The sequence below is a fragment of the Nannobrachium achirus genome (assembly GCF_963921795.1).
Source record: "Nannobrachium achirus genome assembly, chromosome: 19".
NCBI classification, from domain to species: Eukaryota; Metazoa; Chordata; class Actinopteri; order Myctophiformes; family Myctophidae; genus Nannobrachium; species Nannobrachium achirus.
This window is the reverse complement of record NC_137826.1, coordinates 26,638,813-26,657,193: the sequence shown is the minus strand read 5'-3', so window position 1 is coordinate 26,657,193 and position 18,381 is coordinate 26,638,813. Positions and strand designations below refer to the sequence as shown.

The 18,381-nt window shown below is 43.8% G+C and overlaps 1 protein-coding gene across 1 annotated transcript in view; it reads right to left on the bottom strand.

Annotated features, from left to right (window-relative positions):
* Positions 1–18,381, bottom strand: part of cxadr (CXADR Ig-like cell adhesion molecule) — a 49,784-nt gene that overhangs the window by 16,770 nt on the left and 14,633 nt on the right. Inside the window, exon 2 of the mRNA XM_080748907.1 lies at positions 1,206–1,375. Within this exon, the coding sequence (XP_080605033.1) occupies positions 1,206–1,375 (170 nt within the window). The remainder of the gene's footprint in view (positions 1–1,205; positions 1,376–18,381) is intronic.

Below are 18,381 nucleotides of genomic sequence, written 5' to 3'. Positions count from 1 at the left end.
ACCCACACTGGAAGCTGCATTTACTTGAAGAATCATTAAAATGCAGAAAGAATCACAACAGAAAACAGCATGGACCAGATAACTAACAATTAGCAGCTAGCCAGCTACCTTTTCAAAGAGAAAAGGAGGTCAAAACAAATTGGTGGGTATAAAGTGCCCCTCCTAGAGCAAAGTTTCAGACAAAAGAGCGCAGAGGGCATGGTGGACGGGTCAGTGAAAGAGAACAAGGTGGAGGGCGAGAGAGAGAGAGACCAAAAATGAGGGCCCTTGAGATAAGAGTCAGAGAGAGAGCGTAGGAAGAGAAGGATGAGGAAAAGCAGTGAGTGATGGAAGTGGAACAGGCCATTGCCTCTATAATTGTGAACACTCTGGTCTGAAGGCATGTGATGGCAGAGGCCATGGATGAGGGCCACCAGGTTGGATAGTGATGACACAGCTAGTGCTAGTGTGGCTAAAGGGATCTCTACAGAGATGAACGCGCTATAGAAATACACATGGCTCAGGTTACCTTTTACGTGTATACATATCTGCCCATTCACAATAACACATCCGTGGATGCCGCGCCCATGTAGAATTATACAGATATACCATTTCATCTCTTACACAACTTACGTAATACACATGAAGAGGTTTGTGCCAAACCACACACACTCTGGCCATGTGGGATTTATAAAGCTTTAAACCCATGTTACAAGTTAAACATTAACTGTCGGTTTTATAGCCAGCTTTGAGGAGCGTATGTGAATGTTCTTTTCTGCCCAGAGCCCTGGTGTGCGCACACACACACACACACACACACACACACACACACACACACACACACACACACACACACACACACACACACACACACACACACACACACACACACACACACACACACACACACACACACACACACACACACACACACACACACACACACACACACACAGTTATGTTCAGCTGGCTAACACAACGGAAGAACAGAGCCCAATTTCATCAAACCTGCTCAGATCTATGTTCCAATACAAATAAACTGTAAAGCAAAACAAAATATAATACCTGAAACCCCACTGACACGGCAGCCATTTTGCCCTTACGTCATAAACAATATATTATAATTGCAAATCTAAGTGGGGAAAATCATCATTCATCACAGATGTGCCGCCACCCACAGACTACAGGAAAAACACACATTTTTAAAGAGAGAAAGAAAGACGTACCACTTTTTCCTCCTTCTGGTTGTCGGAGGGCAGCACACTCCATTCAATGTCCAGCGGTCCAGAGTCTTCAGGGGCCAGAGTGAACTGGCAGTCCAGCTTCACACTCTGCCCGCTGGCCTTCTCTATGGACGTCTGCCCTGTGGACATGATCTCCAGGCCAGAGATCACACCTGGATAGACAGGAAGGAAGGAAGGGTTTAGAACATACAGACACATAGTGGACCGACATCATCAACACAGTATGACATGTAAAATCCTGATGGCCCGGGATCTTTCCCCCCCTGTCCTTCCTGGATAACAGGAAAAAGGCTTGTTTAGTACAGTGGTTCTTAATTATTGTATTTATTTCAAGGACCTCCAGTTTGATAAGCCATAGACCATGGACCCCCATTTTTGAGCGGTGGTCTGTAGCATGAGCTGCAATACACTGGTGACCAAGTGGCACTGTTGAGACACACACACACACACAGGCGACCCTGAAATGAACTGGTACACACACAGGGTGTGTGCTCACATCCACCGCTCACTTAAAAAATGGGTTTGATTTTACATTCTGGCACCCTAATCTACACTATAAAATGTATTGTGTGTGTGTGTGTGTGTGTGTGTGTGTGTGTGTGTGTGTGTGTGTGTGTGTGTGTGTGTGTCTCTGTGCGCACATGCATATAATCTTTTAAACTTTAATTTGTTAATAGCATGATAATCAATTAAAAGAATATAATGTAGGCATTTGTAACAGTGTTTCAATATCAGCCTATCCACCTGTTTCCGCAAGACTTTACTGTAGTATTATCTGCGGGACACTTCCGGTTAACAGCAGACATACAAGCTCATGTCGCGTCGCAGTTGCAACCGTTGTGAGCTTGTAGATCATACTCGGCTGCGACGGCGGAAATGCCGCTCGCCTTCTGCGCAATGCACAATGGGATGTTGGAAAGTTGTGGATAAAGCATGGCATGTTTAGGCTGTTATGAGATTCGAAGTAGGAAATAACATGACAACTGATACACATTATGAAAGCTGTGCCACATAAGGCTGGTGTGTTGTGGGATTGCCAGAAGAATGAGGAATCGTGTTGTGATGATTATTTTACAAATGTAATGTTATAAAAAATACATTAACAATTTTCTCCTGTAAAATTTCATTGTGGGCAAGTCTAACAGTAGGTGATGGATTATCCGAGTCAGGTGAAAAGCTAAGGATATTTTTAAGATTGGCAGAGTAGTTCCTATAATAAATATATATAATTGATGATACAGTGTGAGGGGAGACAAAGGGAATAAAGCAGTGCTCATTGAAAGAATATTAATGATGATAAAATTCTGCAGCCTATCATGCAACTGGAAGAGCTGCTTAAATGGTTATTCTTAGAACGAATAAACACGATTTCTTGGTGACATTCTGGGCTAAGATTCTCTGTTCAATAAGAGATTTAAGCTGCAGCAAGGAACACAGACCATAGAGAATGGAGTTGTCACATGTAGCCTCGACACATGAAAAACCCTTTGACAGCCCGCCACGTTCCTCTAATAGATGGGGGGTGGGGACAGCTTTTTAAAAACATTATATTGTCACAACGTGCTGCCGACTGCCGAGTGCCGTCGGACAAGTCTAAAAAGACTGACTCTGAGGCAATTATGCAAAATGCAGCAGAACTGTGAAATGCACAACTACAAACAATAAAGAGGCATTTTTCACAGCATCCTTGTGTACAGTACATAATACATGAAAATCCATGACCTGTGAGAAACACAAAGTGCTAGTGTTACATGCCCCTCCTTTCTACCATAACTAACTGTTACTGTACCTCCTCTGTGTAGAAATAGTTCATGTTATCAAAAAAATCAAACCTCGGTTCGAAGTGGAGCTGTGTGTGTGTGTGTGTGTGTGTGTGTGTGTGTGTGTGTGTGTGTGTGTGTGTGTGTGTGTGTGTGTGTGAGCAGCGCGCCCGCGAAAAAATAATAGGCCTAATATTTTTTATCATTTTTTAATACATTTTATAATGGAAATATGTATATATATATATATATACAGTATATAAAATATATATATATATAAATGAATAAATAAAAAACGACAACAGGCAACATATTTTTGCTATGTTTGAAAAATAATAGGCCTAATATTTTTTATAATTTTTTAATCCATTTTATAACAAATATATATATAAATGAATAAATAAAAAACTACAACAACAGGCAACGTATTTTTGCTATGTTTGATTTGTTCTTTTCTTATTTAAATAAAAAAATGAAAACTTCCCCATGGGGGGCTGGAACACCTGCAGCACCCCTAGTTCCCACGCACTGGCAGAGTCCTGCACAGTGGCCACTGTGCCAAATTCACTTTCACTTTCAGCGTGTGGATGCTCAGAAGCAAAGAAAGTCACCACAGTTTGATTTGATCATTCCTTAGTCAATTATGAATGGATTTCAAAAATTAAAACGTCTCCATATTGCTTGGGAAGTCTACTTCGCAGAGAAACCGGCCTTTGCGATTCGCTAATCGCGGGATTTCGCATCGCGATTTCGGTTTGAAAACGATTAAGTGTGTGTGTGTGTGTGTGTGTGCGTGCGTGTGCGTGCGTGCGTGTGTCGCGCATGCGCAGATCCTGTTCAAACTCAACGGGACATTTCTCACTTGTGAGACTGGACACACATTCCTGCCCATAGCGGAGCTCTGTTCCACACAGCTCCAAAAAGGAGGGCTTGAGTTGACACTCAGGGCTTTCGACAGCTCACTTAAAAACAGGTCTCCACATAAGCATATACTAGGGTGACCAAATATTCAGCCGCTCAAACCGGGACGCGAACCACTGTACCCTAAAACCGGGACCCTCAAAGCAATGTGCACGTTCACCGTGCATGCACATCCATTCTCTAATGTTCGCGCACGCTCACAAACCCATGTAGGGTTGCATACAGGCAGTGAGTGACTGCCAAACAGCCTCAACATTGAATTCAGACCATTATTCAGACACGCAATGAAATCTGTTCATGATTTCTGATTGGTTAGGTGAGAATGTTTTCGTGAAAAGAACATGATAAATGTCTATGCAACCACTGAAAACAGCTACTATTATTTTAATTCTGGCGAAAACCGGGACGTTTTGAAGTGAATGTTGAAAACCGGGACATATTAGTGTTTTAGAGATATTTGTCAGGACTCTGGACACGCAGCTTGAACCCGGGACAATCCAGGCCAAATGGGACGTCTGGTCACCCTAGCATATACCCTCGTTTATTCACACACACACACACACACACACACACACACACACACACACACACACACACACACACACACACACACACACACACACACACACACACACACACACACACACACACACACACACTATGTGAGTGAAAGTGCATGGCACATGCTGTAATCTACACAGAGTCAGCAGCGGGTTTGGACCGAGGCCACAGGCTGCCCTCGGACTCAGCATGAGCTACTGCTACTTCAATGGTGCCCCGCTTCATGTTCTGCCAGACCATACTCCAAGTAACACCCCCCCCCCCCCCCCCCCCCCACACACACACACTTTGTGTGAAATCTGATTGTAGGGGCCAGCCTTGATGGAGGGCACACTGCTAGCAAAGCATAAATAATCTAGAAGCTAACCGCGTTTTTGTTTGGATTTCAAATATTTGAGGAATGCCCTCAAGTTACCTGCACTCCATCATATTCTGATTCTGCAGTACGAAGTAATGTACAGCCAGAATATCTAGCCATGCAAACTGAAAAATTACGTGAAAACGAAGACGTTACATAGGCACAGATTGTCCTTGTTGTAACGGAGCGTTCATTTAACGAGACATTGCTTTTTCCATAGATTCTGTCTTGACAGAGAATGATGTTTGATGTCAGTACATTAGACAACTAGCCTAAAGTCTTATAGAAACCGTCTTGAAGGCCCCGAGGCTAGGATGAGTTTGAGCTACAGGTGACCCGTCTCCTCTCATGACCTCCGGTAGAGCACAACAGCTCACCTCCCAGGACTACAAAAATGCTCAGAACCCCCACACACAAAATGCACAAAGGGCACAGAAGTCTCAGTCTCGGTCACACCTTCTATTGTTGAGCCTAGGAGCCTGCGAGCAATTGATACGGTCACAGAACTACCCGCATAGTTGTATTCCCCTACTGTTACAACCGCAGCTGGCTGATTCAGCCCACTGACTCTGACAAGACGCCCTTGATGAGAGCGATCCATTGCCTAGAGCAGAAATTGGGAGCAACAGCAAGCAATAGAAGCAAACGGAGATATGTGTCTGTCAACGTCAAGTGGGATAGCGAGTTTGGCATCTGTGTGACAGGAAGCTGTGTCAATCCATCAAGCCAGGAGTAGCTGGTGAAATTTCTGCAAAGAGGTGCAGAGAAATAGGAGGAAAAAAAATAAAAAATAAAACGCATTCAAATGCATTCAGCTGGAACCATTTATCAGTCTCCCATGACCCGTTGTGAGGTGATTGTCCTATCTAATCAATGACACACGTGTGACCTTGGGACACATTCATCTGTGCTACAGTTAAAGAGACATGTCATCCAATCTAAGCCACACACTGAGGAGACAAAAAAGTGCCATTTCACACTGCCATCTGTTCCACTGGCTTATAGCTGTGCAAATTGTGAATCTGCCTGACTAATGGTGGTTCAGGTGAGAGAGGTGACAGGGTGAGGCAAGAGATTTACACCCAAGTGATTTAATGTTGACTCAACACTGACGTCAACAGAAGGAATTTGTGTCCGACTAATCTAGCAACTGCTGAAGCTACACATTAAAATCCGGAGTGTTAATTAGGGGTGCAAAAGTTAATCAATGTAATTGATGTGATCAATTATATAGAATAAAAGTGTAGATCGATTTTAATCAAAAGAATTTAGTTTTTCAATAACATTTTTAAAATTGGGAAAATAGCTTGTGCGACACTGTTGTACAACCAACTATAAAATGATGCTTAAAGGAGTAGTTCACCCCCAAAAGGACTTTTTTCCTATTGATTACTCATGCAATGGAGACTTGAGTTCAATATATATATATATATATATATATTTTTTTTTTAAATTATTATTATTTTTATTTATTTTTATTCCTAAGACAAAAAAAATATTATAGTAAATTTACCCCCATTGATTCCGGATGGAGACCCAAAAGCAGGTTGTAATAATGTTTTTATTATTATTATTGAACTCAAGTCTCCATGGCATGAGTATTCAATAGGAAGAAAATACATTTTTGGGGTGAACTACTCCTTTAAGTGGTCAATCAGACTAATTGATATACAGTAGTTGATTATTAAAAAATCAATCAAATTTTGACTGGCTATTGATTGATTGATTGATTGAATACTTTATTTGACAAATGCAAACAGCACAAGGTACAGGATACATTTGGGCTAAAAGCATACAGAAACACCCCAAAAAAGGTCCTGGGAACTTGTCTCCATTGTGGTCCTAAGTATGTTCCATGCTATGCTATGCTATTGGAATCAACAACAAACTAACAAAATAACAAAAGGCATAATGAGCAACAAAAGCATTAGAGTCATTGGGATGACCCACATGACCCCAACTCTCAAATGTAACCAGGCTTTTATACTGATCAGCTCCCCTGGTATTGAAGTTATTTGTGAGCGACAGGCACGTACCATTCCTTTATGCCTGATGTAAAAGCACCCAGATGGCCATCCTTTTTATGCAATTGAAATTATTATAATGGAAATTCCCTGCAAAAATCCCTTTCATCATTTTAAAACAGGCAATAGAATGAGACCATAACGGTCTAATTCTGAAGGAGGATGGGGTGGTGAGGAGGGAAGGGAAATGAGCCCTCAAAGATTATCTGACTAGATAATAATCCCTAGACAAAATCAATCACTAAAATGTAAATAAGGCGACAAGAAACACAAACTCAACAAGTAATCGAACGAGAAAATTGACGAATGATGGAAGGATCAAGGATATTCAAACCTACACAAAAACAAGATGGAACACACAACAAATTAACCATCAACATTTTTTTGTATCATATCCAATTATGACATGGAGACAGCAGTTGTGAAGCACAAACTGGACAGCTGAGACACAATTTACATAACTATGTTCAGTTTGTTCACCCACTACACTAGTAACTAGAAGCAGTGCTCTTCCGAGCACAGGTCTCCACCAGGCCGTGTGTCCTGGTGGTGCTACTGTATAATAGGCCAAGGTAAAAAGGGTGGCATATATTCTTCACCATAGATCTTTCATGGAAATCGGACGCTGCATGCATGATTTGAAGCATTGTGTTCCAAAAATGTGTTTTGCTAAAGTCTACCTGCTGGTGGCGCTATAACAGGCCAATGTGAAAAAAGGTAGCATTTGTTCCTTGACCTAGTGGGAACATGTGTGGCAAATGTCACGGTAATCGCAAGCTGCGTTGATGATTTGAAGCATTTTGTTCACAAACAGAGCAATCCTGCAAACTTTGGAAGCCAATATTAGCCAATCAGGATGGAATAAGAAATATCAGAAGGATCTGACTTGATCACATGACTATAGAGATACTGTGTACCGATTTGCGTGATTTTTGGATAAAATCTCAAGGAGTAATATCCAAAAACGTGTTTTACATAAGTCGGCCCAAAGGTGGCGCTATAAAAGGCTGATGTGAGAAATGCAGGGCAAAGGTTTATCCTTAGCCTCTAGGGAGTGCCCTTACAAAATCTGTAAGAGTAGTGCACAGAAATGTGTTTTGCAAACATCGGCCACTAGGTGGCGCTAGAAAGGGCCTATTTGAAAAATGTAGGTCAGAGGTTCTAGATTGGCATCCAGGGAATGTGTGTGCTCATTTTGGCAGTGCCCGGGCCAACGGCGACTGAGATTTGGTGCACACAAACTGCGAGGACGCACGGACGCACGGACGGACACACGGACGGACGGACGGACGGACGGACGGACGGACGGACGGACGAAGGGGAAAACATACTCTCCCCCATGCCTTCGGCTGGTGGAGACAATAACTCGGAGTAACATAACCCAGTTGATGGGACACAAAAACATGGGTGGCTGATAGTTACTGATTAACACTAAATACATACAGTACACACACACACACACACACACACACACACACACACACACACACACACACACACAGAGGTTATCCTGTTCAGCACAAAGTCTGCGCAACAGTGAGAGAGCGCCTCCATATAATCAGTGGGTTGCATGAAATCTCCTCCATTCACTTTATTTAGAGTAATGGCACCCTGCAAAGGTAAACTGGAGTGGCCTTCCTCCCCAAAGGCAATACGGCAGATAAGAGACCCTATTGTTAAAAGTCAAAAGAGGTTCCTATGAAAAATTAAGCCGCTGAAGATGGTAAATGACATACATGCAGGTGCACGCGCAAAAGTACACACACAGTCACACACACACACACACACACACACACACACACACACACACACACACACACATTGAGCGAAAGGTTTGCAGCACGCGTATACAATATCCTTGAGCACATATAAACTGATCTGACTCATCAGTTGGACTGATTATGTTTATCCTAAAAAGTAAGCGTGTGCGACTGTGTCCGTGCGTGCGTGTGTGAGCACATGCATTCATGCAGGGGGAAGAGCAGCATGGGAGGTTACAATGGCTAATTAAAAAGCTTCTCTTGCCTGTGTCTCTGTTCCTACTTTTTCTTTATTCTTTCCTACAACTCGCTGCCTGACACAGCAATTCCCGCCATGGTTGCTCAGAAACCGGAAAAGAGTAAAAGGAATGTTGGGGTGACACCATAGAACCCCAACCCCCACACACACACCCCCATCGCCCTCGCACACACACGCACGCTCGCGCACACACCCCTGATTATGGTATGCCAGTCCCCTGGGCCTCCAATTCTCTCCAGTCCTGCTGATTGTAGACCTCTTTGTGGCCACACAATGGGGAGTGAATCTGTCTCCTGGCAACCGATCCTACTGAGAAGCCTGCCACGCCACTTGAGAGACAGCACGAGAGAGCGGCAGGGACGTGTGTGTGTGTGTGTGTGTGTGTGTGTGTGTGTGTGTGTGTGTGTGTAGGTGGAGAGGGGGGTAGAGGAAAAGGTTGAGTAGGCGGGGATAGAATTGGGGTGTTCTGAAAAGGGGAATTGGCATGTCATACTCAAGAGTCTTTGTCAAAGGGCCCGACTTCAACTGGAATTCAGCGCCATACCAAATAAATACATAAAACTCCAGGGGTAACTGAAATTTGAGTTTCAACTCATAACTGGGGAAACAAAAGTAGCGTTCCGCAGGAATTCCAGATTTTGTAGTACATACTGGAGATGAACAAGTTACTATTTCTGAATTGCTGTGGCTTCCAAAAGCTATATATTGGGGGGAAGAAGAAAAAAACAGTAGAATCTGTCAGCACCACTGCCTTAAACATGTAGTTGTGTTGTTAGTAGGAATAAACACAGAAGCACCCAGGAGGAAGTGGACTGAAAGGGGAGAAGCCTGTCTCTGTCTCTAAACAAAAAAATCAAACCTCTGTTCGAAGTGGAGCTGTGTGTGTGTGTGTGTGTGTGTGTGTCTGTTTCCGGTGTGAGCCGGTCGCAAACTCCAGCATGCTGGACTACTGACCACAAAATATTAAATCTCACCCGTTGTAGCTGCCATCGTAAACGCAGAAAGAGACAATAATGACAGTGCTAAGATTACTGATCATAATGTGCTTGATCACCTCGCTAAAGTCCGCTTTTAAAGCGGCTTATAAGAGCGGAAAGATCTACACGCAAACATGGCGAATTCATGATCCGACTAACCACCTGGAGCCAGGAGAACGTATGCCGGTACCAGGCACTGTGGTGGGTGACTTTGCAAAGTATGTCCACCCTCTTTCTGAGCAAGATTGGATTCGTTTCCAGCAGGATGAAAGAGAGCTTCGAAAGACCTTGGACACCAAGCTGCTTGATGTCCAACAAAGCATCGCGTTCACAGGAAGAAACTCCAAATGTTGGATTAAACTGTTTTCAATACTCAACGGATTATATTGCAAACATGGAATATTTTCCGCTTCCCACCAGGACGGCAGACCTTTCGGGACACCTTTACTCAAGTACACGGCTAGGATTCTTAAGAAAATCCCTGTGCACACTGCGCCCCCAGAGGGCGCACCATCTGCTGAGCTGACAGACTGGATAGAGTCACAACTACAATATGTTCGTGACACAATCCGACCAGCGCTCAATAAAGCAGTGGGAACATCGCACCAACAGCCCAGGAAAGTGAGTAGAGACCAGCTTGCCCTTCTCTGGACTCGGAACAAAAGTAAAGCCATAAGTATCATACTTAATGATAGTATGTTTCCAAAGCCGACACCTAGTGTCAGTAATGTGGCCCAAGTTCACGAGTACTATACAGCGAAATGCCAAACTGGTCCACTTGAAAATCTGAGCGACCCCCCTTGGCATGAAATATTAGATCTTAACCTCCCGGGCCCGGACCATGATCCTAAAACGTCCCTTTTTACAACTGACGAGGTTTTAACTGTGCTAAATAGCCTCCCGAACAACAAGGCAAGTGGCTCAGACGGCGTTGTTTATGAAACATTTAAGGCCGCTAAGCAGTGGACCTGTCCGGTATTGACCAACATCTTTAATGTCTGTCTGATCAACGGAAAAGTTCCCCACTCCTGGAAAGGAGCATTGATCCATAGAATCCCTAAAAAGGATAATATACCTGACGACCCGAGTACGTGGAGGGACATTTCTCTGCTGCCAACAATCTATAAACTTTTTATGAAGTGTATATTGAACCGTATCCTCCCGTGGCTGGTAGAGACGGGTATACTCTCAAAAAAGCAAAAAGCATACATAAACTGCCAAGGTATGAACGAACATGTGTTCAGCTTGAAAACGGGCATTGATGATTTTAAACACGGTTCAACCAAATTCTATACCGTGTTTTTGGACTTTCGTGATGCCTTTGGCACACTATCTCATAACGTTATGATTAATTCCCTGGTTGAAATCAATCTGCCAAAAGTATATGTCGATTTAGTTAAAGACATATACACAGGGTCATTCATACAAGTGATATGTGGGGATCAACTCACCGAACCAATCGAACTTGGAATTGGCATCAAAACCGGGTGCCCATGGAGCGCCGTAAACTTTATTATCGCCCTTAACAGCTGGCTGAAATGGCTCGAACAGTGTGCCCCCCCGGACACAAAATCCCCCATCCCAGTCCAAGGATACGCGGATGACGTCCTCATTGCCTCCAGAGAGGAGCGCGTAATTGGTAACATGCTTTTACGCACGGACGCATTCCTTCAGTGGTCTGGACTTGAAGCGAAAAGCACCAAATGCGCTGTATTATATGAACGGCGCAGCGGGGGCAACAGATGGTATACGGCCAAAAATGACAAACCACCCTCTTTTACCATCATGGGTAAAGACATTAAGGTTTACACGAGACATGAGGCTTATTCATATCTTGGACACAAGTTCAATGTTGCTGGAGAATGGGAAGAGCAGCTGAGTGATATTGTCACTCAGTACTCTACCCGACTGGACATGATTGACTCATCCCCTCTACCAATAACCATGAAATTAACAGCAGTACGCGAGATTGCGCTCTCCAAAGTGCAGCATCTCTTCGCCAATATCCACATACCCAAATGCACTTTAACAGAACTAAACAATAAGACTGTCCATTTAGTGCGGAAATGGATGGGCCTGAACACGCACTCAACTAGAGATTTAATCTTCCATAAAAGAAGCGAGGGGGGGTTAGGCGTCCCCAATGTTGAATGGATATATGCAGCTACGAGAATAAATCATCTTGTCCGTATGCTTAACAACGAGGATCCTGCTGTCAGAGAACAGGCACGAGCATCACTTCTCCTGGATATGTCAAAGCGCAATGTCCCACACTCAACAACTGAGGCCAACTTTCTGGGATTCAGAAAAAAGCCGAGTGGGAAACTAGACACGCGCGCACCGGGATTTGGAGTGCGCTCTGACTGGCCTGATCTCAACGACTTATGCAACAGCGCTCAAATACATCTGAGCTGGAGCGACGCGGACCGTGTGGTGGAGGCTGGCGATGTGGTGGTAACCGACGGGAGTATTTCCGTGCGGGCGGTGCTGAACACCGACGAAACCACAAAAGTGCTGGACCCCAAAAACTGCAGACGGGACATTATTGAACATCATCAAGCCCGCCAGCGGCAACGCTGGACTGAGCTGCGCTTACAGGGGAAACTGGCCTGTCTGCCGTGTGCTGACCACACTGTGTCCCATTCCATACTACACAACTCTAAAATAGATGAATCCATTCTCAAATTTACAATAAAGTCCCGGTTACAAGTTTTACCTACCAAATACAACCTCGCCCTCTGGTACCCATCACAACACGAGCCATACTGCCTTCTGCACAATAACCAACAATTGGAATCTGTTGCGCACATCATGAACGGCTGCCCCGCCTTCAAGGGACTGTATACGGCACGCCACGATCGCATCGTGGATCTGACAGCAAAAGAACTGCGCCGTGCCACTGGACAACACACAATATTCCATGTTAACAAAACTGTTCAAATTAACTGGTTTGCCTCATCTCAACTCAACAATACATTTAACAATACTGTGGAAAGCTTCCCCAATACTCCGGACATTGTCATGATCAATGAATCCACCAAGTCAGTTTTCATCCTAGAAGTTGGATGCTCTTTTGACATGTACATGGACACCTGCTTTACCTATAAATGGTCAAAATATCAGCCCCTTGCAAATGCCATCTCTGCTTGTGGTTATAATTGTAAAATTATAATTTTGATATTTGGTAGCCTAGGGCATGTTCATAAAATGTGTGTGAGAGGACTCCAACTTGCTGGACTGGCAAAAAAAGCAGCAAAACAATTGGCTAAGTTCTGCTCTGTGTCTGCCATCATTGGCAGTCACTTTATCTGGAAAAGACGGTGCCACCTATACCCATAGTTTGTGTGTCTCATGCTCTGCCCTATAGCTTTTAGGGAATCAAGGACATTGTTTGTGAACATGATCTTTTGCACTGTACTGTTGTCTCTTATTACTATTGGATTTTGATGATTTATGTCTCTAATCGTAATCCAATAAATGAATTCAAATGTGTGTGTGTGTGTGTGTGTGTATTGCAGTTGATGCTCAGGGCAGGCTAGACTCAACAGCACCTCTCTGGTCACCCAGGATCATGTGTACCGATTTTTGTGACATTTGAAGAAAATATGTAGGAAAAGGAGCAAAAAGTGTGTTTTGGAGAAAATTCAAGATGGCGGAAAATCTATCCTGGCGCAAATGGGCGTGGCCTATATGGGGAGATGCGTCTTGACCCAAGGAATCCAGGGAAAAAAGAATTTTAATTTTTCGATCTACGGTTCAAGAGTTACGGGGCAAAACGCAAAGTGGGCCGTTATAGCGCCACCATGAGGCCGAGTGATGTAATTATTTTTCGATTCATTCTTAAAATCATTATGAATCTCCTCTCCGAGGTTTGAAACTGTAGCTCCTATGCTTTGCGAGAGAAAAATACTTGAATGTGATGTCTTGCATTGTCCCATTATAAGTCAATGGGGACAATTCAGCGTCGTTTTTTGCCGATTATGTCGCCATTGTAAGGCGGATCGGAAAGAAAGTTACTAGCACACCATTCCCGGCCGAGCCGCACGTTTTGATGTATATATTGCGGGGGTGGCGTAAATGGTGCGGGACTAGTAGCGTGCCGAAGTTTAGGCTACATACAGACACGGACGGACGGACGGACGGAGACCCACACACACGGCCACGTATAGGGAGCTTGTGTTCCACACAGCTCCAAATAATTGAGGTGTGGGTTCCCAAATTGGGCCCAGAGTGACATGTAGCCTAAACAAAACTGTGCGCATGTATGCATTTGCGCAGCAGCCTCCAGACACAAGATCCAGTATGAGGTTAAGCCATGTGGCCAGGAGGAAGCGCTCCAGAATACAGTAATAAACCCTTTAGCTAGAAGACAGTTAGCCATGTCAACCTCTCCTGACCCTGGTGGTCGCCCTACTAAACACTCTCCCAGCCTTTATTGGTTAGGGTCACGCTGGATCATAATCCTCTTTCCCTAGCAGAACTTTGACCTCATAGAACATCACCAGGAGTGGAGACACTGTGAAGTCACGTCTTACAGAGAAACCAAGGCCATACTGTAGCTATTTCAGGCTCAAAAGCCTCAAAGACGGTAAACAAGAAAGCTTGGCTGAGTGAATGACATGTTTACATCCTTAACCACTTGAAGATGTGGTGAAATGAAAAATACTTTTTTTCACACTTGTAGAGCATATCTGTGGTCATAATACGGACATACCTAACAATAGATGGCAACACATTTTCTTTGTGTATTCTTATGGGAAAGTCCCTAAAAAGCCTATCTTAGTTACCTCCTGTCAAACGAAAACGTACTGCGTGATGACATAGATGCTCTCTAATGACATTTTGAATTCATTCACCTGTTTGATTCCCATAGCTCACGTTCCTCCAAACACAGCTGATTTTAATTACAGAGCTACACAATTCTTTAAGTCCTGAGTCCAGACAGTGTATTACTAATTTTCAACGTAAGCAGCAGACTAAAATGTGTATCTGAAAACATTTTAGATTAGAAATAACCAACGTAGCAACAAACATGCTTCAAACTGTCAGCCATGACAGAGCTCACATCACAATGTGATCTGCTATTTTTGAAAAAAAGAAATCGGCTGCCCAAAATAGGAATGCCTGGTTGAAACTGGTTAAGAAGGCTTTCCTTTTGACAACTCTGGAAAAATACATTGCTCCAATTTTACTGTGCCAAGAAGATACACGAGAGATACAAGTGAGTGCATTTGAAGTGGAAAGAGAAGTTCTGAGAAGCTGGTGAGGCAACAGTGTGTGCACAGTGCATCAACACATCACTTTTAATGAGGATTCAGGCAGAGTTCGCATCCCTCTCAGAAACTCTCAAAATGAAAACACTTTTTTGCCGGTTCAAAGAAAGAGAACATGGCATATAAGAAGCTTGAAAAGGAAAAGAGCTATTTTGGGCTGAAATTAACACCACTCAGTTATCAAGAGCACAGTATGTTTTCCTGGGTGGGCAATGATGCCAAGTAACAGATGGATCATTGTTATTACAAAATGGCAGTCTGGGAACAAAATGTAATGCAACATAAGTGATCAAATAACACTGATAACACTCATCTTTAATTTTCACACGAAAAATCCCATGTGACCGCGCTCATGCATAATACCTCTGCCACGAGGCACACAAACTTCACGACTATTGTGGTGCACCGAATGCTTGCCCTAAAGTCAGAGAATGTGTTCAATGTGAAGCCATTTGGATGTGAGTGGAGACTAGAGAGATGATTTGTTGAGGGCTGGGGCTGTTCAGCCGTACTGTGCAATTTTAATGCAGCCTTAAAACTCAACCTGCCACATGGTGCTTCTGCCATCAATTCTCAGAACATATGAGCTAAAGGGTGGGCAGACATAACAGATCATTAACCGATGAACGGGTAACAAAAGACAGGCGCATTACTTGGTACACAGACCATTAAACAGCATTCTGCAGAGTGTATGCCTGTGGGGGATGAAGTCTCAGCTTGTTGTGAGCATCCACAGGCTTCTGTAGCTTCCAAGTACAAGACTATACTGATTGAAACCAGACTCCTCCATCATGACTCTAACCTCAGCTGTGTAGGCCCTGACCTATCAGGCCCATTGACATTACTATTAAAAAATACAGTCTATTGTGCAGCTGCTGCTCCTGTGAGTGTGAATGATTTGATTGCCAATTAGCCTTATTCACGGCCCGCCCACCCTATGCGCCCACCTACTTCCGTTTCTCAGTTTTCCCCGGGTGCTGACTTCAATTTAGAAGGGGAAATTATACTGGACTTAAAGCCAACAAATCGTTATTTCTAACAGTAAAGTAAATTATAGTGCTTTGTGCCGTTTAGTATCTTGTGTTCTTGATCATGCTAGCCGTATTTTATACTTTAGTATTCGGAAATTGCATTAAATTTGCGATTTCTGTGCTAACTCCATAGGCTATGGTAGGATTTACCCCTTCAAAACGGGACTTCAGCACCCGGGGGATGCTGAGTGGGCGGGTCGTGAATAGGGCTAATAGCCATTTCAGAGCAAGCGTGATAAAGGGGGAAATTATGCTCAGAAAGGTTTTAATTATTTTTATTTTTAATTGGATGGGGGAAAACAACGGTTGAGAAAAACTATTATAAATTAATAGTAGATGAAGGGATATGAGAAAGGAGACGGGAAGGGTGGCAGGCCAGGACAAATTCACACACTGCCTCACATGAACCATAGCATCCCTATTCTTAACCATGTCATAATACAAGATGAACATTTGTCAAAAACAGGTGAACATTAGTCAAAAATAGCAGATCTACAAGATCACCACTCACATCCCATAGCGACAACTTGTGAGCGTGTAGACCTGCTATTTAGCCATTTGATGTACAACAACGTGTGTAGGGTTAATGGTTGAGCAAAGAGCCTTTCCTTTTCACAAGCATCCTCTTGCCATGGCCTTGGAAAGTGTACTGGTTATTTATAGATCATGCATTACCATTTACAAGGTGTAGGACTTTGGATTTAAGCAGCTGCTGCCTGTCTAAGTCCTCTGTGCTCCGCTGTCCGTCCTTGAGCTGGATGCAAGCCGCTACGGCCAAACCCCCAGTGATGACCATTAAACCCTACCTTCATCCATCCATCCATGCCCCTATCCCATGAAAACAATGCGTATTTGTTTAAAGCACCCTAAAGAGACAGATAAGATAAGAATGCCACAGTCTCCAGTGACTCTCCCCCAGTGTGTGCGCCCACCAGGCTAGACCCGTTGGCGTGGACACACACACACAGATGCAGACACACACAGATGGCTTGTGTCTAACAGGACTGGTTGGAGCTCAGGGACACCGTGTGCTGGTGACAATGGGGAGCCTGGCTGATAGGCAGTGGGCCAGTCGTGGGCCGTTCATATAGCCCACTGATAACGGTCCTGTGGGAAATAACAACAACAGTAAACAGCGTGTGTGCCTGCGCGAGGAGGAAATTAAAAACACAAAAGGCAAAGAGGCAAAGGTGCAGTATGTGAGGCGTCTCTAGAGACACCATTCCTTGCCTTGTGTAGAAAATGCATGCCTTTGTAGATGTCGTTGGGGAGGCAGAGGGATACGAACATGAAAAGGCTGGAGTATGTTCTTTTCAGTTGGGGGAACCCGGTGGAGTAATTACAAAATCATGTCATCCTTACTTCTCATGGAAACGAGAAAAGACTTCCCTGCGAGCAATTACTAAACACTCGGTGTGTGTTGAGAGTGAGATTTGTGGAAGAATTAAAAATAGAAAATGTGCATCTACACGCACATGGGCTAATCTTAGTTTACGGACCACCACAGCAATAGCTGGATGAAACCATGGCAATTAGTCAAGCTCTGAAAGTAGTGTGGGGAGTGCGGGGGCTAACTTCAACCCGAGGTTAGTTTTAACGTAACCAACCACAAAATAGCAACAGTGTGAAGCACATCGAGCCGTGTGGTTGGCTGGAACAATGACCCAATTAAAACAAATGGACAGGAAGGCTGATGTTTCAGGTGCAGGTTTCAATTAATCATTAGCCTGCTGTTTGTTGGTGAACGGACATTCCAGAAGGAGCGCGTCACCGTGAGAGTGAAAAGATAGCAGGAATCTCTGTTGCCATTACTGTACGAGCTCAGAACAGAAGGAACTGTGGATGGCACAGATCCATACAATGCTGTAAATCATCACACTTCCTGTGGGTACTTTAAATTCCACCACTGTACAGATCCACCACAGGTGGAGGATACTACATGCAGTAACTCCACCACCAGCCTTTTCTTACACAGTGCTGCATTTAATCCTCCCAGTAACAAGCCAGACAATAATCCATTATTATGACATTCATCATCATGACATACAAACTTGGTAACAAAGTATTGTGAGAAATTATCTCAAGCTACTTTTGAAAGTTGAAACAAAGAAGAGTGAGTGATCAGGAGAGGGTGGTAAAAGAGACCATCTATTTCAGATGTATGCCATCTCAGGTGAAAGTAAAGGGGAGAGACTTTATGATAGACCAGGCATTTGTACTCTTAACTTCCAGCA